Raw genomic sequence first — 26,763 nt, forward strand, 5'->3', positions numbered from 1 at the left:
AGCAGACAGGCTTCAAGGTGTAGAAGTTGTATCAGTTCTGCCATTATGCTGTACTTAGCTAACGGGAAGCTAAGTGTGTTTGTGAGATGGCAACGCACGTGACCACGTAGAATGGGCATCAGCCAATGAAAAGCGGCCCCTCTGGTAAGGTCCATTGACAGGGCGCCTCCTGTCATTCTACTCGGTTTGTCAGCAACTGACCAATCGGCGGTCGCAAGTTGTCCGGAAGTTCACGCCCCTGGAGTAGTTCGGGATTGCTAATGCGCTGTAGTCATAAATATATTGGATTAAAAAAAATGGATGTATGATGTGGTGTAGCTACTGTTAAGGAATCATGGCTATTTTTGATGGTTTAATATAGTTAAGCTAATGCCATGTATGTTTAAGTAGACCAACATTCCTTTGGACAAAAGCAGATGCAAGCAGGAGTTCACAGATAAACATTTTTCTGGCAAGGTTGTAACTTAGAGCAACCATAAAACACTATGCTCTTGAAAGGTTTTAAATTAGGAGGCCATAAAGAATATCTTCCCCGGCTCACAGGTCAGAGGTCAGGGGTTTCCCAGGAGCTCAGAGCTGCATCTGGAGTTGATCACAACTTAGGAATCTTGGAAAACACTTAGTTTAATTTCTGATATACCTCTTAATATTAATAGCAATAGTGTGTTAGATTAAAGTATATTACCCAAGCTACAAGTACTAATCTAGTAAATCGAATGTATTTGAAAATGTACTAACTATGACAATATCGGAATCAAAAGAGAATGATTTGAATGTTATGTTTTACAGGTTAAAAAAGACTTCTATCTCATTATTGTTTGTGATAAAGCAAAGGGTCAAATCTTTGGAGAAGCTGACTGCAGAGGAGCAAGATAGGTTTTGTGAAAATAACTTATAACTTTAATAACTAAAATGACTCTTGATATTTGTCATTAAAACTCAGGGGAAGGTCTAAGTTTTTTTCCAAGGTCGCTCTTGGTTGGTCAAAACAGAGGTACGCCCTATTTGCATATATTAACAAAGAGAAACGCCTTCCCTAGAAAAAGGGAATGCGCAACAATAAAATTCAGACAACTGTCCTGTTATGCTTTTAAGCAACAGCTGTCTCCAAAGGATCCTTTGTTCTTTTTAATTCTTTTGTCTCAGGTAAAGAATGTATTTTTGTACTCTGAAGTTTTCTTGTTAAATTCATACGGTGTTTTCTATTGAATTAAACTCTGTATCTCTGTGACGTCATCGAGCCTCGCCGTCTGTTTTTCCAGCCGTGACGGCATCCACTTGCGATCCGGGCTAACAGGAGGAAAAGAGAGCCATGCTTTTTTCAAAATTTAAGCTAACCTAATAAATTTCCTCCTTAATAATTTGGGGGCTCGTTCGGTTGCGGATTCTGAGCGAGCGGCTCCGTCACGCGCTGGCCCGGTTCGGCTCGAACGCTACAGTCGGGTAAGACTCTTTGATTTGTTTCCGTGTCTGCGACACGTGGACGATCGGTGCTGACTGTTTTGGTGTGTGACTACAGGGATGGAAAACTGCAGATGTATGAAGGTACTTCTAAAAGACTTTGTTGTTAATAGATTTGAATAGACACAGGAACAGAGGACCATGGCAGGTCCAAGCAGTCGGATTAACGTTACCGCTGTTATAAGGCTAGGTTTTAAGTGAATTTTTCCTGAAGGCTTATTTCTGTCCCTTCGAAAAAATTGGGAAAGTTTGTGTCTGGGTTGAATCACCTTTTCTGTGGTAGAATTAAGGACTAAAAGCAGGTTGAATCACCTTTTCTGTGGTAGAATTAAGGACTAAAAGCAGGTTGAATCACCTTTTCTGTGGTAGAATTAAGGACTAAAAGCAGGTTGAATCACCTTTTCTGTGGTAGAATTAAGGACTAAAAGCAGGTTGAATCACCTTTTCTGTGGTAGAATTAAGGACTAAAAGCAGGTTGAATCACCTTTTCTGTGGTAGAATTAAGGACTAAAAGCAGGTTGAATCACCTTTTCTGTGGTAGAATTAAGGACTGAGTGCACCCGGGTAAAATGATGCATCTTATATTTTTGTAACCGGCGCCGGGTTTATATTTTCTATTTTATTTCCCCCCCTGTTTTTTCTCAAAAACTGTGTTCTGTGTCTATGTGTTTCTCTGTGTTTCTTTGTGTTTCCCTGTGTGTGGCGATCTGTGCTTGTTGCCGCGACACGAGGCCGTTTGACTGTGCAGAGCTCTGCTTGTGTGTCTGTGTGGCCGTGTGTGTGCGCGTGCGCGAGTTCGGGCTGGCTGTGTGTTTGAGCGGAGTGTTAAGTTGTTTGAAAAGCGCTGTGTGTGTGCTGATTTGCGTTGTTCCTGCTGTATTTATTCTAATATAAATATGGCAACGGTGTTGCGGAGAGATGACACTGCTCATTCGTATGGTTTAGGTCCGTGGACGACACTACGGGAACAGATTGCTGACTTCATTAATATTTATGACAAACAACTTGGTCTGGATTCGCTTCATGTGACGGCGGATGAATTGAAAGACAGGTTGGAAAATGCGGTCAGCATGAACAATGAACTCCTAAGTGCTGAAAAGCCGTTAGGTTTAATTTTGAATGCCTGTCTAAATCAGGCTTCAGCTGATAGGGATGCGGTGCGTGGTGAACAGGATGGGGCTACTCTGTTTCGCAGAAAGAAACTAATTAAGAAGTTGGAGAACGTGGAACAGGAGAGACAGTTGTGGGCTAGACTTCTGGTGGGTTGGCAGGGGACGGATCACCTTTATGGAAAGGGTTCGGTTACGAAGGCTTCGGACTCATTACACGCCCCGGTTGATCTTTCGGGGGTTTCCTCTGACCGGCCGAAACAGAAGTTTAATCCATCTGTTGCTTCGCTCCCGCCTCCATATAATGACACTAATCCCTCTTGCACGGGGCTGTATCCAGTGTTGGATGTTCGGAGGGGCACAGCGGAATGGGATCTTCTGAGGGTTCCTCCTCAGAGTTCTTCTGCTCCACTGGCGCGGGAGGATCCCGATTTAATGACGCCATGCCCGGCGTCCCCTCTTGGTGTTCGCTCTGTTTCTGATAGTCTTCCTATGGCGGATCGGGTTCAACGTGAAAAATTTTGTTTTTCTAGATATCCTTTGGCGACTTCTTCAGGTGTGGCTCAGGTTTCACGTCAGTTCAGCAGCCCTGCACCTCCCTTAGTCTCTCCCTCAGATGAGGGGGAGCAGGGGGAGGTTCAGTTGAATGTAGATGTGTCACTGGTTGGCCGTCTGGTTGAGGAGCCCCCACCCATTCGGGGAAACTCAGTGTCTTCTCCTCCTGTTTTGAAAGATGATGTGAAGTTTACCTCCGCACCGATGCAGCTTCGGAGCGGACGTAATCTGTGTGACATGCAGAGAAGGGATGTTAGTCCCTCCCCTCGTGAGATGAGCACACCACGGAGAGGCGGTGCCACCTCTAATGCTGTTGCTTTTCAGGAACGACTTTTAAGTTTAGGCAGGAAATCACAGGGGGGTATGGATGATAGGGACACAGACCTTTCAAATAGATCGGTTCATTCTGAGGCTCTGTCAGCAAGTTCTGACAGTTCTTCCCATTATGCTATGCCTTTAATAGTTTCCCACCAAGGACACAGATACAAGCCGTTTTCTTTTGGAGATTTACAGACCCTTATTGAGAAATTACCATCTTTGGTGGACGGTGCTACTCCTTGGTTACATGCATTAGAATCACTGACAGGGGGGTTGACCTTAGCATTGGGGGATTTCAGGGCAATTTTGAGTCGTTCAACAACGACAACAAATTGCCGTGATGTTGAGCTGTCAGCGGGAACTATGCACTGCCCTGATGAGACGCCTCTTACAGCTGTTCTGACTCCTGTGGGTGCGGCCTTGAGGGATATATTTCCCCCTTTGTCGCTGTCACTTATTCCAAAGTTTTTCTGGGATTCCAAAGAACACCCAAAAGTATTTTTAGATAAAGCCATAGATATCTGGAGGCGACAGTCTGGGGTTCATCCAGCTGTTGCTACATTAATGAGGGAACATTTTCGTCAAGCTGTTTTAAATGGTGTCCCTACTTCTGTCGCTGCTTCAATGGGGACAAACCCGGAGTTGAGATCTTGTGACCATGCGAAGTGGGAATTGCATTTGTTGCATAATATGCAGATTTTTCAGGATAAGGAGAAAGAGAAGGAGAGAGAGCAGGAAGATCTTAAGAATCAATTATTGAAACTTCAAATAGGAGAAGCTAAACAGAAAATTAATCTTGCAAACCAGGAACGACAGGAGGTTAGAGCTATGTTGGCAGCTGTTGCACGGGCTCCTCTTCCGGTGTTTCATACTGGTCCTGGTGTGTCAGCTCCACGTTTTCGGTCTGGTCTTCCGGGGTGGCGTGGGGGCAGACGGGGTAGGCCTGCAGTGTCGGTCGCGCGAGGAAGGGGTGGACGCAGAGACAGCTGTTTTTATTGTGGGGAGGAGGGTCACTGGGTTCAACAGTGCCCTCACTATATATCCGATGGTGCGTTGCCGGACCTGACATCACAACAAACTCCGAATGCTGCATTGCTTCCGCAGCGCCCGGGACAGGTTTCTCAGGCTGGACAATATTGACACACCCCGGTGAAGAACCTATGTCAGGGAGCTTTGGCAGATCCCCTGATTGATGTGACAGTGGATGGACAAACATTACCATTTTTGGTGGATACAGGGGCAACATATTCCACCATGAATGCTGTCATACCTTCACATAAACTTTCTGATCAGACAATATCAGTGGTTGGTTTTTCTGGGGTGAAACAGACTCTGCCACTCTCCACGCCTCTGCACACGGCTGTGGGCAGACAGAAAGTGACACATCCTTTTGTATGCTCCCCCTCATCTCCCGTTAATTTAATAGGGAGAGACTTGTTGATTGCTCTGGGGGCAACTATTTTGTGTGGGCCTGATGGATTACTTGTCACTTTTCCTGATGGATCGTCTCACGCCTGTTCTCCGGTTTATACCCATGGACAGTTTTTGCTGCAACAAGCTGAGGAGCAACTGGCTGACATATACTGGGGGCGTATACAGCCGGAAAAGACTGACCATGCTGGAATACTATCTTGTTTTCTGCTTTGGAAGCCCTGGATTCAAGCGCTTGCTCCGTATGGTCCGACCCCTGATCTGCCCCATGTTACTTTGTTTTATGACCGAGACCAGACTGAATGGTTCCAGGAGCAGTTTGAGACACATTTAGCCGGTGTTGACTGGACTGTATTTTCACAGGACATTTATGTGGCACCGGAGGGGGTGGCTGCAGCTGTTAATCTGACTCAAGATCAGTCGTTTTGGTATAAAATGCAAGACGAAGCTGTTCCACATATTTCTTTGGCTCTCCATCCTGGCCATCAGGCCATGGAACTAGGGGGCGTGGTAAAGCGCTCCCTGGCGGTTTCAGACTGGCAGGCAACTGTTAATACAGACCTCTTTTTCTCTCCTTCTACAAACACCTACAGAATAAAGTGTTCCGCTGTAGATTCTGTAGTTTTGGAACATCTTCAACTTCCTAGGCACCATGGCAGGGAGTTGACTGATCATCCAACTGCAGCTGCTATGTTGGCTTCTCTGCCTGCATGTCTGTGGGCAACAGGTCCTACAGATGTGGGGCTTGTTGTTGTCACACCTGTCACCTTTGATTTGCGACCAGGCCCTCCTATTTGGAGGTCTCAGTATCCTCATAAGCAGGCGGCAGAAGAGGGACTGGCGGAAACAATTGGGGGTCTTCTGGAGGCTGGTGTGTTAGAATCTTCCACCTCTTCCTGGAACACTCCTATTTTACCAGTTGAGAAAAAAGGGACGGGTAAATACCGTATGGCACATGATCTCCGGGCGATTAATTCTGTTTTATTGACCCCTACGGTGCCAGTCCCTAATCCTCATGTTGCATTAACTAACCTTGATCCCTCTCAGACTTGGTTTTCCTGTGTGGACCTTGCTAACGCTTTCTTTTGTCTCCCATTGGCTGAGGAATGTCGGGACGTGTTTTCTTTCACCTACGGGGGTCAGCAGCTGAGATATACACGTTTGCCTCAGGGTTTTGCTCTCTCCCCAGGGCTTTTTAATCAGGTTTTGAAACAGCAGTTGGCAGACTGCTCGTTACCAGACGGTGTGACTCTGATTCAGTATGTGGATGACCTCATGCTTGCAGCGCAGTCGTTGGAGTCTTGCATTGAGGCCACGCGACGTTTGCTGTCACACCTTGCTGACAGAGGTTTTAAAGTGAGCAGGTCTAAATTGCAAATTGCACGGAAGCAGGTTTCTTTCTTGGGGCGGTCTATCACTGCGACTGGCACTCAGATGTCTGCCAGTCACAAATCTGCTATTCTTGATCACCCTAAACCACACACGGTGAAAGACATGCTGTCCTTTCTTGGTTTGACTGGATATAGTAGGAACTATGTTCCTAACTATACTGGTTTGACGGACCCTTTACGGGCATTAGTCAGGGAGCATGGGACTCGTAAGCTCAACCAGGTTTTGACTTGGACTGTGGAGGCGGAAGATGCTTTTATCTCTTTGAAACAGCAATTGGCTGCTGCTGCCCAGTTGGCTGTCCCAGATTATGCTTCGCCCTTTTATTTGGATGTTTCTGTTACAGAACTGACGGTTAATGCAGTTCTGTTTCAGAAAAAAGGGGGAGACAGGAGAATCCTCCAATATGTCAGCGCAATGTTGGATCCGATGGAAAAAAGACATCCGACATGTACAAGACATGCAGCAGGTGTGGGAAAAATGATTCAAAAGACAGCACACATTGTGATGGGTCATCCATTACAGGTTATGACATCACACAGTGTGGTGGCATATGTGAATTCACAACATTTCACATTAACTACATTGAGACAACAAAAACTGAGCAAAATTCTGGAATCACCTAATATAACTTTTGTGCATATCGGAGCGAATATGGCTGACAGGATGCAAGATGGACAGCCACACAACTGTGATGAATTAGTACTGAAGGAAGAAAAGATAAGACCGGACCTACAAGCTTCTCCTCTAGAAGGTCAAGATGTGAAAAACTTTTATACAGACGGTTGCTGTTTTAAACATGACACAGACGGTTTGAGAGCAGCATATGCGATAGTGGAAGACTTGGGCAGTGAGTTTCGTGTTTTGAAGGCAGAAAAGCTGCAGGGTGCCCAATCGGCACAGAGGGCAGAAGTAAAAGCAATGGTCGAAGCACTGAAACTGGCTGAGGGAATGAGGGTGAATCTTTACAGTGATTCAGCTTATGTGGCTAGCGCTGTACATGTGGAACTTCCTCAGTGGCTCAGAGCAGGATTTTTGACTGCAACACAGAAGCCCATAAAACATGAAACTGAAATGAAAGAATTGGCGGAGGCATTACTGTTGCCTCAGTCTGTGGCTGTGATTAAATGCAAGGGACATGATCAGAGCAAGACCAGAGTTGCAGCAGGAAACGCAGCCGCGGACGAGGCCGCTAAGAGGGCAGCGGGATACCTGACATCTCTTGTGATGGTGAGTACTGAACTTGAACAGGTCGAACAAAATCACTTTGAAAAAATTATTTCTCATCAGAAAACCGTGTCACCTGAGGAACGATCAGTCTGGAGAGCAAGAGGTGCCGTCTGCAATGAAGGACTCTGGCGGGGACCAAATGGTAAAGTAATTCTTCCTCCAAATATGAGATTCCAGGTTTTCCAGGAAGCTCACGGACTCGGACATGTGGGTATTGCACAGATGCTAAAAAATCTAGAGCACTGGTGGCATCCATTTTTGAGAGACATGGTCAAGGAATATGTGAAAACATGTGAAATTTGTGGACAACACAACGCAAAACCAACTATTAGGCCACCAGTGGGACATTTCCCTTGTACTACACAACCGGGTAAGGAAATAATTATTGATTTCACAGACATGATAACACCCGTCAGAGGATACAGGTATGTATTAATGTGCGTGGATGCATACTCGGGCTGGCCAGAGGCGTGGCCAGCAAAAAAGGAGGACAGCAAAACTGTCATAAAGTGTCTGATCAATCATTACATTCCGACCCATGGATTTCCAGAGAAGGTGAGATCAGATAACGGCACTCATTTTAGGAACCAAGATCTGCAGAGAGTGGAGCAGCTGCTTGGATTGAAGCATTCTTTCGGTACAGTATATCATCCTGAGTCACAAGGCAAGGTTGAGAGGTTGAACCAAACTATCAAACAAAAATTGGCCAAAGTATGTGCACATACCAAATTAAATTGGGTAGATGCCTTGCCTATTGCTTTGATGTCTGTTCGAATGTCTATTAATCAAACAACAGGGTTCTCTCCATTCGAGCTCCAGACCGGGCGGATTTTTCCAGGACCTGGAAGTCGCGTGCCTGGATGGAAAGGTGAACTTGCACATTTATCTCATAAAGATTTCTTTACTGAGTTACAGAGTCTGGCTGCGGAATTTGCGAAATACCAGACGGCACAGGAGCGTCCAGCTTCAGGACCAGTTCCAGGAATCGACTGGGTGCGTCTGAAGGTCATCAAACGGAAGTGGTCTGAACCTCGCTTCACCGGACCACACCGAGTAGTGGAGAGGACGTCCCATGCTGTTCGTCTACAAGGGAAAGGAGACACCTGGTTTCATTGGAGTCAGTGCACAGCAGCCGAGGAGCCACAGCGTGCGCTCCGAGACGTACAAGACGAGCTTCGACTTCAATCTTCGGACGAGGAGCAACGCCAGGCGCTTCCAGGAGGGAGTGTAGCAGGAATTCCTGCCACAACCACTTCAGGTTCCTGAAATTCAAAGTTCAAAAGGCTCGGGCGGGCATAATAATCCTGTTCCGATGTCCTTACATTGAGGAAGAAGGAGATTTTATACTCTCCTTAAAAACTCACTGTTATATTGGCATAATAATCCAATTTTCAGTGAGCAACGGCTGTGAAGGTGGAAACTTGAGGTTTCCAACCGAGGAGGATCAGGCTACAAGAAGATCCACATTAACTCATTTTTCTTGCGAGTTTCGTTTTTGCGAACTGTAAAAGAACTTTCGTCTTTGCGCGTAATTTTTATCATTTTTGAAGAAGACTTCATATTTTGTTTTTTACAGACTTTTGAAGAACATTTGAAAAAAAAAAAAAAAAAAAAAAAAAAAAAAAAAAAAAAAGACTTCATATTTTGTTTTTTTTACAGACTTTGAAAAAAAAAAAAACTGGTGTGTAATTCTTTATGTCTGCATGTTTTTGATTGGTGGCGAGTATATTTTTAAAATTTCCAGAATAATTTTTAGCTATTGTTATATACATATTTTAGTCTTATTTTTGCATTTTTACATTTGGAGCTGTTATGTGTACTGTGTTTTTGAGTTGCATTATGATAATTGAGTTTATGATTTTTTCATAATTGTAGAATGATAAGTGCCTTTCATGTTTAATTTTACCGGTGAAACTTTGCGGTTAAAAGGTGAGTATTAAAATTGTTGAATAACGCAGGATTAGATTTGACAGGTTTGCAGGATGGAGTTCATCTTAAGATACATGAACTGGGAGTGGAAGTTTTTGCTAGGTGTGTTTCTTGAACTCAATTTGCTGGGAATGTGGGTTTGCGGAGGATCCACGAGTGGACTCATTTCCTCACAGACACTTAATCTCCGACCGAGTTTTGTCGAGTGCGGAGTGTCTTGCGGAAATGCGACTGTTCGTGTGGAGCGTTCTTTGAGACCTCCTGTTGATAAGTGCCTCACTAAATATCGTGGGATTGAGTTGAACTATACTCTGGGTACTGTAACTAATTATCAAATTGATCTGTGTGAGGTAATTCGTCGCTGCTGGTCGACCCCTCAATCCTGGCAGAAGACGTCTGTGTATTTGTGTGGTGATCTGACCTTCCAGCGACATTGTATTACTCAGGAAACTGGGATTCGACACTTGTGTCCCACTTGGAAATCGGCCTTCAGATGGGTGGGATCAAGTTGGAGTCCACCGTATGCTCATAAATCTGTCACTGAATATGACAAGGTTACCATAAGAAGAGGGACTGTAAGACATTCTCCAGCGACGGGTAAAAATCCTTTGGTGTTAACCATTTCCTCGATGCACGACGTTTTCTTTAAACAGTATCCGGCAGATTCAGCTGTTTATTTGACTCTAGGTGCTTCAGTGGACGATAAAGATCCACTTGGGGTTATTAAAATTAATATGGTCAGACCTGAGGGGGAGGAAGACAGGGATATGGAAATTCCGGATCAGCATGCGGCTAAGATTGACTACACAGCAGTTTCACCATTGGACATCATTCAAACAGCGACTGGGTATAGGGAAAAAAACTTATGGCTGAATTGGATGGTTCAAACGGCTAAGGAAACTAATATTGGGAACTGCATTGCATGTGCTACAGCTCGACCTCATCTGTATACTGAACCTGCCCCATTACACTTGGGAGATAGTTGGGGTTTTAATTGCATGCTGAGGTTAACAACTGAGGCAGATCCCGTAAATTGTGATGCGCTTGCCAACATATATCCACCTATTAATAACTATACTCAGACGGGAACTTTTCTTCCGGTTAAGGGTAAAGGTTTGTATGTGTGTTTTAATTTTACTCATCTTAAGCCGGATTTCAATCTAGGACAGATTTCTAGTGATTGGTGTAATGTTACTTTAACAGCATCCGGAATCGGGAGTTGGGCAAGAGCTGGACTTTATTATTTTTGTGGGGGTGATAGATTATATGTGCGTATTCCTCCTAAGACTGTTGGAGTATGTGCCATGACTCGCCTGGCTGTGCCACTTATGGTTGTGGGAGAAAGACTTGATCCTGTAGGACCGGAGCAGGTGCTCACCTTACAGACTCAGAGGCACAAGAGACAGGTGCGTAATACACGTTCTGATACTGCATTTGATTTGACTACTAATTCTCCCACTTATGTAGATGCCATCGGCGTGCCGAGAGGGGTCCCGGATCAATATAAATTGGCGGATCAAATTGCAGCAGGTTTTGAAAATATACCAGTGTTATCAGCTCTTTTTCCTATCACGCCGAATAAAAATGTTGATAGGATAAATTATGTCCATTATAATCTTTTGAGGCTAGCGAATCTAACCAGGGATGCTGTTGGGGGTTTGAAGGAGCAGTTAGCTCCTACTTCTTTGATGACAATTCAAAATCGGATGGCGCTGGACATGCTGTTGGCCGAAAAGGGTGGAGTCTGTTTTATGTTCCAAGAGAGCTGCTGTACTTTCATTCCGAACAATACGGCCCCTGATGGATCTGTCACTCGAGCGTTGGAAGGTTTGAGAATTTTGAGTAACACTATGCATGAACATTCAGGTATTGATGGCGGCTTGGACAGGTGGTTCTCTACTATGTTTGGTAAATGGAAAGGGATTGTTATGTCATTGTTGGTTTCGGTGGCTACGTTTGTGGCCATAATAGTCACATGCGGATGCTGCTGTGTTCCGTGTATACGCTCGCTTATTATTAGGCTTATTGCAGTTTCAATTGAGAAGGGGAGCAGCGGCCCACCACCGCCACCGCCCTATCAGATGCTTTTTAGGGGAGCTGCTGATGGGGGGGTTGTGGAGCTGGGCGGTTCTATTTGACCAGGGGGAATTGGTATTTCATTTAGTATATTACGTAGTTTTAGTTCTTCTATTAGAAGGCATAATCGATTTGTTTGTGAGGTCTGATTTATACAATTCTCAGACCTCAACAGGGGGAATTGTTAAGGAATCATGGCTATTTTTGATGGTTTAATATAGTTAAGCTAATGCCATGTATGTTTAAGTAGACCAACATTCCTTTGGACAAAAGCAGATGCAAGCAGGAGTTCACAGATAAACATTTTTCTGGCAAGGTTGTAACTTAGAGCAACCATAAAACACTATGCTCTTGAAAGGTTTTAAATTAGGAGGCCATAAAGAATATCTTCCCCGGCTCACAGGTCAGAGGTCAGGGGTTTCCCAGGAGCTCAGAGCTGCATCTGGAGTTGATCACAACTTAGGAATCTTGGAAAACACTTAGTTTAATTTCTGATATACCTCTTAATATTAATAGCAATAGTGTGTTAGATTAAAGTATATTACCCAAGCTACAAGTACTAATCTAGTAAATCGAATGTATTTGAAAATGTACTAACTATGACAATATCGGAATCAAAAGAGAATGATTTGAATGTTATGTTTTACAGGTTAAAAAAGACTTCTATCTCATTATTGTTTGTGATAAAGCAAAGGGTCAAATCTTTGGAGAAGCTGACTGCAGAGGAGCAAGATAGGTTTTGTGAAAATAACTTATAACTTTAATAACTAAAATGACTCTTGATATTTGTCATTAAAACTCAGGGGAAGGTCTAAGTTTTTTTCCAAGGTCGCTCTTGGTTGGTCAAAACAGAGGTACGCCCTATTTGCATATATTAACAAAGAGAAACGCCTTCCCTAGAAAAAGGGAATGCGCAACAATAAAATTCAGACAACTGTCCTGTTATGCTTTTAAGCAACAGCTGTCTCCAAAGGATCCTTTGTTCTTTTTAATTCTTTTGTCTCAGGTAAAGAATGTATTTTTGTACTCTGAAGTTTTCTTGTTAAATTCATACGGTGTTTTCTATTGAATTAAACTCTGTATCTCTGTGACGTCATCGAGCCTCGCCGTCTGTTTTTCCAGCCGTGACGGCATCCACTTGCGATCCGGGCTAACAGGAGGAAAAGAGAGCCATGCTTTTTTCAAAATTTAAGCTAACCTAATAAATTTCCTCCTTAATACTACACACTAATGTACAGTAGATGGCGGTATGCACCTTGAAAATTAAGATTATAGAAAAGAAGAAGATTTCGAGGAGAGTAATAGGAAATTATGAACAGCTTATTACTTTTCCAAAACCCAAACGGAGTTCAGAATAATGCAAGAAATGGATCAAGGCCTGCAGTTGACTTCATGTTCAGTTGAATGAAACTGATTCACAGCAACTACCACATGTTCATCTGTACAAAGGTAACTGGCTGTAAAAATCCAATTTTGTGTAATATTAACACTTACTGATAGTCAAAGATCAATAAGTGAAGGGAATTATGCTTGATTTTATGTGTGTAAATTCCTATGGTAGCTCGATAGCAGCATAGAAACATGCAGCAATAACTGTGATATTCACATTTAGGCACCTTTTTATGCTACTATTTATTTTTAAGCATTTTCTTAGAGGCAGATTTGCACAAACTGGTATCATTTAAGGCATTATCACTGGTTTCGTATGTACACATTGCGTTCGACACAGCTTTCACACTCATATCCAATGAGACTTTAACATTGATTTATCTGTTGTCTCCCTGAAATAACCTTACACACTTGATGTAGGACTCGTTGAATTTTCTTGCCTGTTGTGTTTGCCAATGAGGCAAAACTGACTCAAAAAATGTCTCGGGTAATGCTTTGAGTTCCACTACCTGTGCCATTATAACAGTTTGTTTGTGGAGGTTTGCTCTACTTCAGCGTGGGGGCGGAGATTTGATTCATTGAGCTTTATTCCTCCAATAGTGTCTCAACCGGGTCAGTCAGCGAACAGAAGGAGTTGTGAATGATGTTGTTGTTTTTTTTGTTTTCTTTTGGAGTTGTAGTTGGCATGTATAGGGTTGAAGTGAACGAAGGCGTCCAGTCCGTGTTGGGAACTCTTCCAAATATTGAGCAATTAAAGTCAGAGAAAGAGGAATGTATAGACATTTTATTTCTGGCAAATATGTTGTGGCCCTACTCCACACAGGGTTGTTAACAGAAAAGGACCTGGTTTTTACCAGGCTACATACTTTTCAATATGTGTTTAAAATGAGAAAATAATAAGAATTGAAGAAAAATGTAAGACAGTAGCTAAAAGTTGTTTCTTAAAGAAAAACGTTCTGCTGATTAATGCTGACTTTTCAGCTAATAACTAAGCAATAATTCCAATGCAGGAGCTGTTTTAGTGAGACTTTCAGATAAAAAACATTGTTTACCTTTAACAGAAGTCAGACCCAACCAGGCAGCGTCCACCAGAGACATTCTGTTATGTGGATTCACATAGATAATCGCGGAGCGGACATTATGTGTAAATTTGTCCCTGTCAGCAGACCGGTAGATTGAGTGCATTGTGGGTCGGAAATAGTCCACAAGAGGTGACGGTGTTTGTGTATATTTAGACCATCAATAAGTAATGATGAGGCAGCAGTACCCCCCCTAATCATGCAGCAACAGGAGGAGCTGACCTCGTGTCAAGCCTGAAGACTAAAACAGATAAAAATGTGTGTGTGTGTGTGGGCGTGTGTATGAAGAGCCTACCTAGGAGTCCTCATCTGAATATTTCTCTCTCTGCCTGTACAGCTAAGCTCTCTGTAAAGTCAAAAGTTTGTTTGGTTCAGTTAGTAAATGCTTTGGAAAGAAGTTTGTCCACTCCTGTTACTCTTAGCCTATTGTTTCACCAAAACGTTTCCGTCTCCCTTGACTGTCAACGTAAAGGAGGAAAAGGAGGAATTCAATTCAAATACTTAGTCTCACCGAAAACATCTATGCTCACCGTTCAGCATCACAGGAAACCCATAACTGCAGTAGGGGGAGTCAAACATTTGGCTCCGCCCCCAAACGGAGCAGAATGCGACTCGCCTGACACTCGAATGTGCCCCCTGCTGGCAGACATTGTGTATCACATGCATAATATATTAAAAAATAAATGTCATTACTGCATAAATTAGACTGCATGTTGCAAGCCTCGGAGTAATCATTTATTGAGTGAACATAAAAGAATCAATAAAAAGTTATAAATATTAATTTGTTTCACATATTTACATACATTGTATAAAAAAACACAAAAGTTCTTCTGCCTTGGCCAGACCCAGATTATGTATCTGACTTGATTTGGGAACACTTTGGGATCACACACATTGTGTTGATCTATCACTTATAATCAAATTAAAAAGTGAACCGTCTCCAGTATTTGCCGACTCTTTTGCCAACTCTTTGCCTGAAAAGCCTAAAAATATATTTCTTAGGTATAGAAGTATTATGTATTTTCCAGCCACATTGTGTCATTTTATAGCACCATCAAGTAACTATGTTACCTTTAGTTGTCATAAAAATGCTATATATATCAAACATTGTAGTTTAACTCTTTGAAATTGGCCCTCTGTCTCTTTAAAAACTCCTGTTCTTTCTGAAATTCTGTCTCAGGAAGTCATTGCAACATGGCTCCTCTATTAACCCTTTAGCAACGTTTTTACCAGTGTTGCTCATATAATGAGCTCAGCAGATGCTCAGTTCTACCAGATCTTAACTAATTACTGCTTGGCTAGTCTGAAGTAGCTGAGTGGCGGAGACTTGAAGGAGGACTGCTCTGTGCAGAAACTCCAGTTCTGAGGAGGAGCTGTGCCTTGAAGGCGGAGCTAGGTCCACCCAGGCGTTTTGCACAACCGAATGTTAAGTTTTTGATGAGGGAAGAACATTATAACACATTGTAGAGCTAAAAAAAGTCAATGTTAAATGACACTGTCCCTTTAACAGGGTTCCACTGGGTGGGTGAAAGCGCCAGTTCAGCAGAGACTTTAACTGTCCCACGCTGCTCGGCTGTTGATTGGTACAGAGACAAATATGTCTGCAGGGGAAGTTGGGGAACAAGCGACCCGATGACACAAGCAGAGAAGCATGAGGGCCCCGAATATCACAGGGGTGTTTGTGGGTTTGTGGAGGCTGTGCCTGCCCTTCCCCCTGCCCATCCGTCACATGCCTCTGCGGTGACTCTGACCTGTTTGACTTGGGCACCGGCGCTGTAATTTATCATGATGTGAACGTCTTCGTCACTCTGTCAGATCCTCTTCTTCTTCTTCATGTGGTTTCTGCACGTCTCTGCAAAGTCGCTCAGCTGCTCCAGATGGATTTCTTTCTTTTTCCAGATTTAGATTTAGCAGCACATTTTCCAAACCTTTACCCAGTGAGCTATCCAAGTATCTCACTATGGACTTACTGCTTCCACATAATGTTCCTCTCTTTAAATTTCACTAAAGGAAATCAAAGCACAATCACCTTGCAGAAATAGGAGTAAAAAATTGTGTAAACAATGAGAGACTTTCAGCTAATTGTCAATTTCTTACATTTTATTTCAGCTTGTCGGCTTTAACAGAACTTCTAAAATAAAGATTCATGGTTAAATTCTCACCTGAGTCCTTCCACAGAAATTTACTTGAACATTAGTCACTGAATCACATTAGTTTATATGCATTTTACTCATTATCAGAAGGTAAATTAAACAAGTCCTAATGTGGGACTTGATAAATTCAAAATTAGTAAGAATATCATCGTAAACTAAACACATTACAAACAAAAACACAGCAAATACACAAGTCAGCAAAAAGTCAACAAAAAGTGACAGTGTGGCAAAAAGCAGGAAGACAAATTTAATCTTTGTGGTTAATTTACATAAAACATTGATATGGAATTACATGATTTACAAATATTTTTTTATTTTGATTAATTTAGCTTTTCAATGTGTTACATAATAACTGCAAAGAATTACTAAAATAATAAAAGCTGTATTGTACAAAAATGGCTCATGACTTTATTTCAGCAAACTGCTAACATTACTTAACTTGTTACTTCGCTTATTCATTTTCTGTTTAAATTGCTTCAGTTTAAAGCCTTATATAACAAATATTTTCTCGTTTTGTTGCCTATATAGTTTAAAACTTTTAGCCACACTTTATAAATTTTGTAAAATTCAAAAATGAGTTTGTCACCTATAGTTGTATTTCTATTTGTTTTTCTGTTTTATCATAATTATTTAACATCACTAAAAGTATAACGCAACTGATGATATAACTTCTTTTGTTGTTTCTGTCCTCCATATTTGTGTGTTTTTAATTATATTTCTCCTTAAAAGCTGTTTGCTTATTTTCCGCATGGCTGCAACAAACCTATGTGAGACCGATTATGAATTTGAGGAAAAATTTCAACAACAAAACACTTAAAATCTGATTATGAGAAGGATCCGCGCATGCTGGAATGACCAGATTTGACGATCGAAGATCTTTAGTGATCTTTCAATTGTCAAATATGCACACATAGATGTGATGTCATCAGCCCAAACACAAACAAAGCTCAAGCAGCATTTTGGTTTTTGTTTTTTTATGTTTTTGTCTTTTGTGTTCTTGTAAATAAAAAAAAAATTATATGAACTATAAAGGCATACTGTTGATCACACTTAATTCCTAGTCCACCATTGGATGATGACTTTAAAAATAAACAGAAATTCATATCACAGGCCAACATGTCAGCCAGTTAGAAATCACTCACTCTCTGTAAAAACATTATTGTGTATTTTAAGAACAAAATTATTAATTTCCACTGGATAATATTTTTAACTGTATTCAAGAACACTCTTAACCATTTTTATACATGTAATTTACGTGTTGACCACTTGATGGCGACATTGAATCATTATTCACATGGGGTAGTTTCCCAGTGTTCCGAAACGTTCCCTATCGGGTCTGACTTCTTTCTCCTTTTTGCGTTAATTAAACCCTCATGCCGTGGATAGTTTGGCGATTATTCATTTGAAGAATTTTTTTTTCATGCTGTAAAAATAACCAATACCATTCACTGTAACAAGGGAGACTGTTTTCTTATTGATATTTTAATGTGTCATTTCTATGTCCACGCCGTATGTACTAGTCATTTTTTGTATTTTATTTTAATCGTGTGAAAATTCTGAATAACTTACTTGACCAAATTAGCCATTTTCTCACAAATTAATTCCCGCTGCACGCCTGAACGCGTGTGTGTTTAATTCTGATGCGTTTTTGACTCACTGACAGACAGAGGACGGGGTTTGGGATCTTTCCTTTGCACCGAGTTTTTATGGATTTTCTCCCAAAATATCTCCGACAAAATACTCCTGGCGTAGTGCCGAATATAAAAGCGGGGAAAACACAGGACTAGTGTTTTTCATTTAATCAAATACATTCTAAATGTATAATAATAATAATAATAATAAGTAATTAATAATAATTCATGTGATACAAAATAATTTAATTTCAAATAAAAACTGATTGCAGGCTAGTAATAGTATTTTGATCTAAAAAAAATATGCAAGTGGATTCAAACTGCAATTTTGAGGATTCTTTGGGCACATTTTATTTTTAAAACTATTTTAAATTTAGTTTAAGGAGCAGAATGCTAGCTGGGTTTGACATATGTGTAAAATTAAAAGAAACGTTTAAAAAAAATCCAGAAATCCCACAGGTGAAAATAAAGCTATTTTATTGTCAATGCATTCAACATGATTAGATAAACTGTCAAGTAGTAAATTTCCGCAAAAAGGAAGAAACACTGAAACTATTCCCCACTGACACAAAATATTACACTTTGTTTTTCAAATAAAACAAATTATTTACACTGTGATGAATAGACTGCATCTTAAATCAATATTATTTAATATTACATGCACTCTGAAATATAGTCTCACATAAAAAACCCCAGTTTGTGTCCCTAAACATTGCAGACATGAAAAAGAAAACAATTGTTGTGGTGCAAACCAGGACGAGTGACGACAATTGTAATTCATCTCTATATTTGAATTTGCATGATATAAAATACAACTTACTGTACATTTACACATATTTAAATCTTCCTTATTCGCAAAGATTCAAGTGCTTCATAAATAGATTAGTTTTTTTTAAGTCAAAATGCATTCGCACACAGTCGAAAACGTCATTTTGTACAGAGGAGGAGGAAAAGTCAACAGACCAAAAAAGGATTTCAAGAGCGTGTCCAAGGTGTAAATAAGTGCAAGGGGTGTTTTTGTAGTTTAAGTGGCCTATTTCCATTTGGAGGACTTAAATCCAGGCAGATTCTTGGCCCCTCGTTAAGCAAAAGTCCCTCTGATCATCTTAAACAGTCAGTTGTGGGAGGTCATGTGACGTGACAGGTGATGCCGCTCCCGGAAGGACTCGTTGCATATGGGGCACTTGAGTTTCTCCTCGCGCCGCCGCTTGACGAGAGGCTCCATGGAGTACTCTTTTTTGTGGTGCGATCGCATGTGATAAACCAAGTCTGAGGTCATGCGGAAGGAGGCATTGCACTTGGCGCACCAGTTCTGAGCCGGCAGACAGAGGGAGGTGAAAGAGGGAGGCAGCAGCGTGAGCGCCGAGGGCATCTGAAGCTGGATAGGTCCGGAGTTCTTGGGCCAGAAGGCGGTGGTGTACACGAAAGGGTTCTGCTTGCCAATGCCAGCGGGCACGGGGCAGTTGGCGCCGAGCTCTGCACCCTGCAGCTTGGCGGCAAGGTGGTCAGCCTGGTAGAGTCTGTTGGAGGAGATGGTGTCACCCACCGCTGGGTGGCAGTCCAGCAGCTTGGGGGCCATCACCAGCGGTGAGATCTGGGAGAAGGAGCGAGCTGGTTGGCTGAAGGCACTCTTCCTCTCTGTGCCACTGCCGCTGCCCTGCTGGCCGACCGAGGTGAAAGCGCTGCCCATGGGCGAGGTCTGGGGTGGCTGCGTTTCAGAAAGAACCTGCCTGATGTTGAGGTGCTTCTCCACAGAGTTGCTGCTTGGGCGACCTCCGTCTTTGTTCTCAGAGTTGGAGTTCTGGAGGTTTTTGTTGCCACTGTGGTGTTTGAGGTTCTGAGGTGACTTCTTGACCTCTGTGAAGGCGCTGCGCTTGACCTCTCCATGCTCTGTAGATCCCGGCGGGGAGAAGGACCTGTGATTCTCCTCCAGGCCATACACTCCTCTGTAATTCTTTGCAGAACTTGCAAGCTCTTCCTTAGACTTGGAAACTGAAAGGCCTGATCCTCGGGACTCTCTGTCCTCAACTTCAGAGAACTTTCTCTTCCCCGAGCTCTCGCTGCAGATCTCAGCCTCCTTGTCAGTCGGTGAGCTGGTCCGGTTCTTCTCCAGATCCCGCGCCAGGTTGTGAAAGTCAGTGGAGGGTTTGTTGTTGTCGTGCGGACTGCTGAAGCCTTCCGAGCGGCCAAGCTTCGGGCTGTTCCTGCTCGGGGTTGTGTTTGGTCGCTCTATGCTGCTCTCTTTGCCAGGCTCCTTGTCTGCCTCTGTAATACTCTGCAGCCTTTTGGTGCAGCGGAACCGGAGGTGGGCCAAGAAAGGGAACTCAAACTGGAATCGCTGGCTGCAGTCTGGACAGGAATGGTGGGATGAACCTGGGAAGCAAAGAAATGGAAAATTACAATTTGAAGATAGAAAATCTGAAACTCTAAAAGTATGTTGCCAGAGGTGGGACCTTCTGGTTCTCAAAGGGCTGTTGTCCTGTTTGTTTTAGATGCTTCCCTGCTTAAACATTTCTAAATTTAATGAGCGGGTCATTAATAATCTGCAGAATTTGGTCGCAGGTTAGGAGATTGTCCAAATATCTAAAACACACAGCGCACCAGCCCTCCAGGACCAGCCACCTCTTTGTCTGCACTGCCGTTCCAGTTGGAAGTTCAGTCAGCTCACCTTTGCTCTTGGCCGGCGCTCGGCTGGAGCTGAGCAGCAGCAGGTCGATGAGGTCCTTGCCGTACCAGACCAGCAGCTCTTCGTCCTTCTCGATGCGGCGAAGCGAGCGGTAAAAGAGCTGGCCGTTCTTCACATAGGCCTCCAGGTTCTGCTCCTCTTTGTCCCGAGCCGACTGGACCAGTCGCAGCCACATCAGGCCCTCCGAGGTGCTGTTGGCGGCCGAGGTGTCCACCTGCACATCATGAGGATACAGGGATTTTCATTCACATATTGACCTAAAATTTGGCACCTGATCACAATGTGTATTTGCACTAATTTCGTGTTAATACATAAAAACAGATCATTAAAAAAATAAATAAAATAAATCAATCTTAGGAATAAACTCAAATATTGAAGGTTTCAGGCCTTTTCAGATGTAAACTGGAAATCAAACGAAAGCTCCTTTTAAACCTGCAGGTTTGCATTGGAGGTTTAACCCACCCTGAAGATGTAAGGTGCTGTGCGTTTGTCGGTGGATTTCAGAGCGATGAAGGCGATGCTGTCGTACAGCGACGTGTGGCTCAGCACGCACGGCCCGAAGATGGCGTTCTCCGGGATGTCGCACGTCGTGTAGACGCTCGTAAAAATGTCCGTCAGACACTGCTGGACCGCCTTGGCGTCCCCGTCCCACGCCAACTTCTGAGAGCTGGACTCCTCCATGTCACACTGCGGGGACACAGAGAAAAACACGCCGGACTCAACCTCGGATCAAACCCGACAGGGAGGCGCGGGAACGTTGCGGGATCTGCAGCTTTTATTTTCTGTACGGAAAAACGAGCAATCGGCGTGAGACGAGCGGGTTGTTTGGTGATGTTCTCCTGTTTCTGAAGACAGGAAATAAATAAATCTCTTCCGATACGAAATCAGGTGAAACGGGCGCCGTTCCGGGCCTGTTTTCCAAACCCATGTTAAGCTCAAAACGGTATCAGCATATTAAAGTCAAACAATAATTTTATTTATAAGATAAATTATTTGTAAAAATCAAATTATTATTGTTATTATTATTATTATTATTATTATTATTATTATTATTATTATTATTGAAGAGCTTATTTTTCTACTAAGTGTTTTAAAAATCATTATAATAAAATAAATCTCTCTTCATTATTCTTACAAATGCTAATATAAATATAATTATTTTTAAAAGTAACATTTACTCCAAACTCTCTTTTTATTAAAGTCAGTTGTTTTAAGCCAGTTAGAATATTTGCATTATTCTTTTCCATCTGGCTGCAGCCTGTTTGCTTCACAGTCTCCTTTAAAAACAAAATGTCATATTCCTCTAATATTCTCCACTTGGTTTGCAAAGTTCTCCTTTTTTTTTTTTTTTTTTTTTTTTTACAAAAACACCTTTTCTTTTTTACTTTACATTAGCATTATTGACTTCTGTTAAAAAAATAATAATAATATTTTTTTCTTTTATAAAATCGCAGGTTTAAATTAAAATTGTGGAAAATATTTGAATAAAAAGAGCGTTCTTATTTTCGATTCAGAGAAGGGGGGAAAAAATGTAATCAGTCCCTGAGCTGCTGAGGTCCACTGGCGTGGGCATGTCCAATGGGTTTCAAGTGGACCGTCAAAGTCAGCGGTTTCATGTCAGCCAGCCTTTCTCTCCTTCCTACAAGCGGCAGCGTATGTCGCCTCATTACCATAATCCAGCACTTTCCCCTCTGAGACTGTAATTAAAGCAGCACGACCAGTTAATTATTTCTTTTCTCCCTTTCTAACCTCACAATGTGTGCGTTTAGGCGGCTGCATGTGGCCCCTCATCCCCTCCCTCCTCCTCTCCCTCATTTTCCGGACTTAAATAAGGCTAAAAATGCGCACGAAACGCCGCACCTGATGCACTGCTATTTGGCACAAATGCAGCGCCGGTAGCCATTCAAAAGGCCGTGAAAAGTGACAGGCAGGAGAGAAAATGTCTCACTAATCTACAGATCCATTAAAAGAGAGGGACATCAAACACAGTTGAATTGGATAAAATATATAAAAAAAGAAAATAATGATTATTACCCAATTATTTCTCGGCAATAAATCGTAATAACCATAAAAGAGAAACATCTTATCAAAAAAAACAAAGCGCTGCTCTCATGCAAAAAGTAGAAGCAAGAAGAAATCCACAGTTCGGTCTTTTTCGCTCCACACATCAGGGGGGAAATATACGCATCTAAAACTCTCTGAAACACAGAGAGGGATTCATTTCTCAGTTTTGTTTGTTGTTTTTTTTTAGGCTGTTTTTTTTTTTTGGTTACAATTATTAAAAAAAGAAAAATATTCTTATACAGTCAGTTGCAATGCAATAATTGTTGATTTTCACAACACTGGTTTTCAGCAAATTTAAGCGGCTCTTAAATCTGAGCAGTGATAATGCTTCCATACAAACCCAAACTATATATATATATATATATATATATATATATATATATATATATATATATATATATATATATAGCCCTAGTATTCCACAAGAAGAGCACAAAAAGCTGCACGTTTTTACGCTTTATATAAAACAAGAGATGAATTTTTGCACTTCCATAAAATGGAAAGCAGCCGCCCTCCCATTCAAACCCGCTGCGGGTGGAGCGAGGGGCTTTATTTCCCTCTAACCCATCTGCTAACGCCGCGCCAGGCACAAAGCTGCCCTAAATCAGCGCTGCAGCCGAAACATCTGCGGGGTTCCAGCTCCGCCAAGTCAAGAGAGCATAAATATTAGGCCCAACCAAAGCACTAACCTACCTTTCCCTCGATGAAGCGGAGCAATATTCCACAAGCGAGTGGAGAGCGCTGACTCCGAAACCCGTCTGAGAAATCAGAATGAGGGTCAAAAGGTGTTTTAAAAATCCGAAAACTAGCAGGCGGACGCGGATGCCAGTGATGGAGGTGGTGGTGCTGCGCTCCCGGGCTGCTCCGATCAGAACATTTCCCCCCCCCGGTGCGCTGACAGTGACAGTGATGCTGCTGCTGCAGGGCTGCAGATCCTCTCCGGCTCTCTGGCAGGGCGCACCGAGCTGGACGGATGAAGGCAGACAGAGAGTGAGGCGGAGTGAGGCGCGCAGATGGGGCCCGGTGCTCTCTGGCTGACTGGCGCACAGACACACACTTTTTGTTTGCGGCACATAATCTACCCAATGAGGCGTGTCACTCTCCGTCTCCTCCCTTTAACTCTTCACTGGCCGACTGTCATTTGATGCGATTTATGGACGTGCGGAGGGATAAAGACCCCTCTCTCTCTCACACACACACAGCCGCCCCCCTTTCATTATTATTGTAATTCAAATCACAATAGTTGGTGGTCGTATTGGGATAAAGTGACATTTAAGCAGCGGGTTGTTGGGAAGAAATTAAAGGATAATTGGGTTTAAGAAATGCATTATTATTATTATTATTATTATTATGTTATTTTTATTTTATTAATTTTATTTTATTACTATTGCTATTATTATTTGTTCATTTTATTTTTTTAAGGGATCAAGCTTTAGCTCTTATCCTATAAATAAAGTGGACTTCCCTGTCTTCTGTATTTGAACACATGATATCCATTTAACTTTGTGGATGTTTCCAACTTCCTGTGTGATTTCCGGACTTTCCGGAGTCGGACTCCGGTAGCACCGGGCCGCCGTGTCTTCTCCCGCCGCCCCAGCCGTCTCTGCATGCGGTCAGATGTGCTGGACATCCCGGGTGTTTGACCCACAGTGGGTCCCATGCCGCCGCTGACTGACTGGCTGGCTGGCTGCACTTTGCTCGGGTTCATTTAGGGGGCGCCAGTGTATAATGTGCGCAGATTGAGCGACTGAGATTTGAACAGATGAGAGATGCAGGAACAGGTGAGAATGAAATGCTGGTGGTTAAACTTTATTGTCATCATTTTATGTTTTAAGTTTAACCTGATTTTTTTTTTTTAATTTATGTATGGAAGCCCTGAAATCAGGCTTCCTGTATAAAATACTTTTATGTTGATTCTGTTGCGTTGGTAGGTAAAACATTCTCAGTTCCTCCATCGCCCTGCTACTTTAAAGATGCAACAACAGCATAAATTCTCCAGTCACCGTCTACACATCAATGCAGACTGAACACAAAAACCTATTTTATTAATGCTCACCTACTCAGCACAGAACAAACAACACAAATCAAGATGACAAATACTCCATTTGTTCAACAGAAGAAACAACTTTTAGTTTAAAAACCTTTTGCTACTTTTTTATTTCAAAAGATCTAACAGAAGTGTGAGGACTTTGGGTTTTGGTTTGGTTGGCAGCAAATCTTCCAGCTCTGAAACTGACTCCTCTAAATAATAATGACTAATGTCAGTTTCATTCAATTGATGGGTTGTAAAGAAACTGAGCTGCAGAGGTAAAAAAAAAAAACAACTGACTGTGAAGCTGACATTTCCTCCTCTAGGCTCCTTGTTAAAAGAGAAAAATTGCAGGTGTGCACTTTTAGAGTATAATAAAATAAGTATAAACTGATATGCTGCTTTGTCTGATTGAAACAAAACTGGTTTTTAATCTGAAAACACAATGAAACACTGAAACAAGTGTTTGTATGAATTATAACAACTCCAGGTTTTATGAACTGTAGTGTTTGCATGGATTGCTTTTTTACTCTTCTATTAATTTTATGTCTTTTTACGATGTGACCTTCTAAAACACAGAATAGAATAGAGTAATAGAGTAAAGTAAAGCTGTAAACCAATACACAATAAATAAATACTAACCAAAAATGAACATATAAACATAAAGATGCATTATCTCACACAGTAGGAAAGCTGAATTCAACACGACACACATTCAGAATAAAAATAGAGTGTAAAGATATTTTATGATATAAAAAAATTCCAAATGTGAAGAAATACATTTTCTTGTGAGCAATAATACAGGAAGACAAACAAACAGTCTGTCAGAACAAATCAACAATATATCCAATACATGGATGTCCATTAAAAAAAAAAAAGCCAATATGTTTCATTATGTTATGTCCCACATGGAAACTAGTTTGCTTTAGGAAGCAGTTTCAGTCTGACGCATGATGAGTGGAACATTGTAAAGGAGCGATGCTGCTTTTGCTGAAGGATCCTCCCGTCCCCCTCCACCCGCACAGGGTGGAGCGGCCTTCCCGTTCCCGCCTGCTCAGTTTACCTGCTCTCTCTGTAACTATTCAGGACTGCAATCCTCTTCTTGATGGCCTGTGTGTTGGAGTTTCCTTGCAAGACCAAACAGGTTTTAGTTTTACAGATAAAAACCTGCCATGTTGAAGCACAAAATCGCACAAATTCAGAGCACAGCGCGAATCTAGAAACAGCTGCTGAGTAAAGACCCATTGAAGTAGCATGAAAACCGTCTCTCAAACATCCTGTTTTCTGAATTAACCCGTTAGCATCAGTTGGTCGAGCCTACAGGTGTTAAACCAGCTGCTTTTAATTCACTGAAAGGAGAAATCGCAAATCTGCACATTCTGTGGTCTCCACTCATTTTCAGAATTAAAATTCCACACTTATAGTTGTATATTTTAATTTGATGTCTTCTCAAATATTATTTAGCAGATTTTTATTTCTTTTATTAATGTGCTGTCTTTGCTTTGCAGCCTAAGAAAATAACACATTGCTTATTTTAAAAAAATAACTAAAATACATAAAACACACACAAAAAAATAATGTGTCTTAGATATATTTAATGATGTGCATACATTATTTTTTTTGTATTTTTGTGTGTTTCTTGTTTTTGTTTTATTTTATGTCTTTGCAGATGGCCTGAGATGGCAGCGTACTGAAGGCAAATTTGAGCTCAGATCATTCGGAGCATTCTGCCACGGACCGAGCGATCAGGAGTGCACTCCAACATTTTGGGCGGGGGGGAATAAAATGTGCACACAATACAAACCCACGGCGGATCAAACACAGTTGTCACAGTTTGCTGAGAGCTCCCGCTTTCTGGCCTCGCACTCCGTGTTTGGGAAGAAATTTGGACGTTTTTCTCTAATATTCAGGGAGTTTCTGGAAAACAACTGAAAACTGTATATATGTGCACGTTGTAGTGTAAAATTAACGGTCTTACAGAGTGTTAAACTTTGAAGTAGTCATGTAGAAGAAATACTTATTGTTGGCATTTTGGAAGAATAAGTGAATTTTGTAAAATGTGTGGTAAAATAGTACAAAATGCAATTTTCAGGCGTATTTTGAATACATTTCTCAATAAATTCTGAAGAAGGGAAGAAAGCAACCAAATGTGTTAAATTTAACCTGGTGAGAGGAATTTGAGGAAGCAGGGATTGAGTTGAAGTGTGTCACAATGTCGGGATTTTTTTCTCTGT

The 26,763-nt window shown here is 41.9% G+C and overlaps 1 protein-coding gene across 1 annotated transcript; it reads right to left on the reverse strand.

The window, feature by feature from the left end:
• Window positions 1-18,210: 18,210 nt before the first annotated feature.
• prdm8 (PR/SET domain 8) lies at window positions 18,211-23,574 on the reverse strand. Its single transcript, XM_005808790.3, has 4 exons — window positions 23,194-23,574; window positions 20,899-21,123; window positions 20,419-20,650; window positions 18,211-20,123 (listed from the first exon to the last, which is right to left on the reverse strand). Exons 2-4 carry the CDS (start codon window positions 21,115-21,117, stop codon window positions 18,865-18,867), a joined length of 1,710 nt encoding a protein of 569 aa, XP_005808847.1. The 5' UTR covers window positions 21,118-21,123; window positions 23,194-23,574; the 3' UTR covers window positions 18,211-18,864.
• Window positions 23,575-26,763: the final 3,189 nt, after the last annotated feature.

Source organism: Xiphophorus maculatus, chromosome 12 (assembly GCF_002775205.1).
Source record: "Xiphophorus maculatus strain JP 163 A chromosome 12, X_maculatus-5.0-male, whole genome shotgun sequence".
Classification (NCBI taxonomy): domain Eukaryota; kingdom Metazoa; phylum Chordata; class Actinopteri; order Cyprinodontiformes; family Poeciliidae; genus Xiphophorus; species Xiphophorus maculatus.

Excerpts from the sequence above, each read along its gene's own strand:
- prdm8 (XM_005808790.3), bottom strand. The coding sequence starts at position 21,117 with ATGGAGGAGTCCAGCTCTCAGAAGTTGGCGTGGGACGGGGACGCCAAG. Across the intron at positions 20,651-20,898 it reads CAGCACCTTACATCTTCAGG|GTGGACACCTCGGCCGCCAA; the intron begins GTGGGTTAAACC and ends CATGATGTGCAG. Across the intron at positions 20,124-20,418 it reads AGCGCCGGCCAAGAGCAAAG|GTTCATCCCACCATTCCTGT; the intron begins GTGAGCTGACTG and ends TTTGCTTCCCAG.